The sequence below is a fragment of the Limulus polyphemus genome, unplaced genomic scaffold (assembly GCF_000517525.1).
Source record: "Limulus polyphemus unplaced genomic scaffold, Limulus_polyphemus-2.1.2 Scaffold10340, whole genome shotgun sequence".
Classification (NCBI taxonomy): Eukaryota; Metazoa; Arthropoda; class Merostomata; order Xiphosura; family Limulidae; genus Limulus; species Limulus polyphemus.
Window position 1 is genome coordinate 1 of NW_013675950.1, and position 2,356 is coordinate 2,356.

Genomic DNA, 2,356 nt, shown 5'->3' on the forward strand with positions numbered 1-2,356 from the left:
TAAAACATTTATATGCTGTAATTATTTCATTTTGTCAAGCATAGTTCGTTCACTAATTTTATTTTTATATTTCGTAAACTGTCAGAAACAAACTTCTACAATGTTCTTTACTTTATAGTAAGAAGAAAAAAAAGAAGTCTTTAAGAATCATAAAATTCGTCTTTATTTGGCTTGTTTTATGGATTGGTCCAAGTTTTGGATCAGTGACCGTCCAGAAACTGTGTGAAGAGACGTCAATAACCGGAATAGTTGCGTCTTTAGCCAAATAAAACCTGAAAACCAGAGGTAAAAGTTTTGAGAAAGTTTATCTAGAGGTGTAAATATCTTATATAAAGGTGTAAATACTTTTCATTAATTAATTTAGAATTAAGTTAATTTATCAGCTTTTTTCGTCATCTTGTGTAGGGCAATTTTTCAGAGAAATCATCTGGTCCAAATTATTAATGTTGTTGTTGAATGATGGTATTGTTAAATATGAAAGATGTATTGTAAGAAACGTGCATTGTTTTTCACATTACCTGTTGAATAATAATATTGTTTAATATAAGGAATTTTACAGTCCAATATTTAAAGTTATTTGGTTAACTTGTTGGTTTGTTTGTAGTAAAGCACAAAACTACACAACTGTTCTGTACCCACCGAGAGTATCGAAACCCGGATTGAAGGGTTGTATGTCCCCAGACACACATCTGAATTAATGTCTGTGCTGTGTGGGGAGGGAGGGGGACTTTGGTTAGCATAACACTAAATATGTGTTCCTTATTTTGGTTCTTTCTCTCGTCTTATCAGACAAACGAAGTTCGTATTTACAGTTTAAAATGAAACGTTATTACTATAAATTTATAAAATTATTACTTAGTTTAAAATATAAAAAAATAGATAAAATATAAATAAAATTATTTACACGATAAACGATTAACAGATAGATAATATATATTTTAATTTTAGTCTATGTATTTAAATATATAAAGGGTGGAGCAGAAGAAATTACAAAATTATTTATTTTAGAAATATTATAATATATAACATTTTACTCTGAAATAAACAACAATTAAATTGGTTTCCACTGTCTTTGTAACATTTTCTATGGGCCAAGCTGTATGATACCAACTATACTAACCGTATAGTACACATTGTACTAACTGTACATTAATATACGAATCTATAACTACAACATAAAATTCGTGTTGAACTATATATACTGATACACATATCAACTAGAGGAATAATTATTATTGAATAAAGAAACAACAGAACTATAAACTATGTCACACTTGTCTTCAAAGTTTCAACCAAATACCAAATTTATATATATCAGTATCTCTGGATAACAAATCAACTAACAAGTTCTTTGTCCATATATTTATATATGTTGAACCACCTCAGTTCAATAGCGTGAAGATTATATCTTTATATTTTTGAAAATCTAATCCATCAGGAATCGGACAGCATATGTCCACTTTTATCTCCTGGACCAATCGATTGTGCTGATGTTCTGCTTAATGGACACACTACCAGTGGATCGTATCGTATCTGGCCCAAGTCATGGATGACTACAGGAAGTTTCTATGTTTACTGTGACATGGATACTGATGGAGGAGGCTGGACGGTAAGTAACGTTTATTATAGATAATATAATATAAAACTATTAGATGTAAAAAGATATATAGTAAGTTTAATTATAATAGTAAACTTACAAGTTCTTCATTTTCTCTATCTAAGGTAATCCAAAGAAGAGGAAACCATGGAAACCCAAAGGATTACTTTTTCAGACCATGGGCAGATTACAAAGTAGGATTTGGAGACATTCAGAAAGAATTCTGGTTAGGTAAGTTCTGATTAGGGTTTTAACAGATGTTGTTCAACATACAGAAGGCCTGTATAGGCAGGTGCTGTTTAAATTTTTCAAACCAGATAGTATTAAAGATACAGAAAGTCTGTATAGGTAGGTTCTGTTTTCAGTTTTTAAATAGGTGGTGTTAAAGATACAGAAGACCTGTATAGGTAGGTTCTGTTTTCAGTTTTTAACTAGGTGGTGTTAAATATACAGAGTGTTTGTACAGGTAGAATGGATTCTTTTTCGACAAGTACTCTTACCTAATAACAAGAAATATTGTACTTTTGTACTTGTAATATAGATTCTTTCATTACCAATTCAAGCCACTCCAAACTATATTTTCTAAAAGTGATTTCCTCATCATCAAACTAGGATAAACAATATAAGGATAATAATGGCTGGAGACGGCTTAAATGGGTAATGAAGAAAAACTTTAATATAAGTTTAACATGACAGCAAATGTACAACGTTTCGACAAGGGTTTGAATTGGTACCTGATGATGACAAAACCTTGTTGAA

The 2,356-nt window shown here is 30.4% G+C and overlaps 1 protein-coding gene across 1 annotated transcript in view; it reads left to right on the forward strand.

The window, feature by feature from the left end:
• The first annotated feature begins 97 nt into the window (after positions 1–97).
• The window catches only part of LOC106476345 (techylectin-5A-like), a 4,835-nt gene continuing 2,576 nt past the window's right edge, over positions 98–2,356 (forward strand). Inside the window, exons 1-3 of the mRNA XM_013937003.2 lie at positions 98–285; positions 1,439–1,609; positions 1,723–1,828. Coding sequence (XP_013792457.2) covers positions 1,550–1,609; positions 1,723–1,828 — 166 coding nt within the window. The 5' untranslated portion in view covers positions 98–285; positions 1,439–1,549. The remainder of the gene's footprint in view (positions 286–1,438; positions 1,610–1,722; positions 1,829–2,356) is intronic.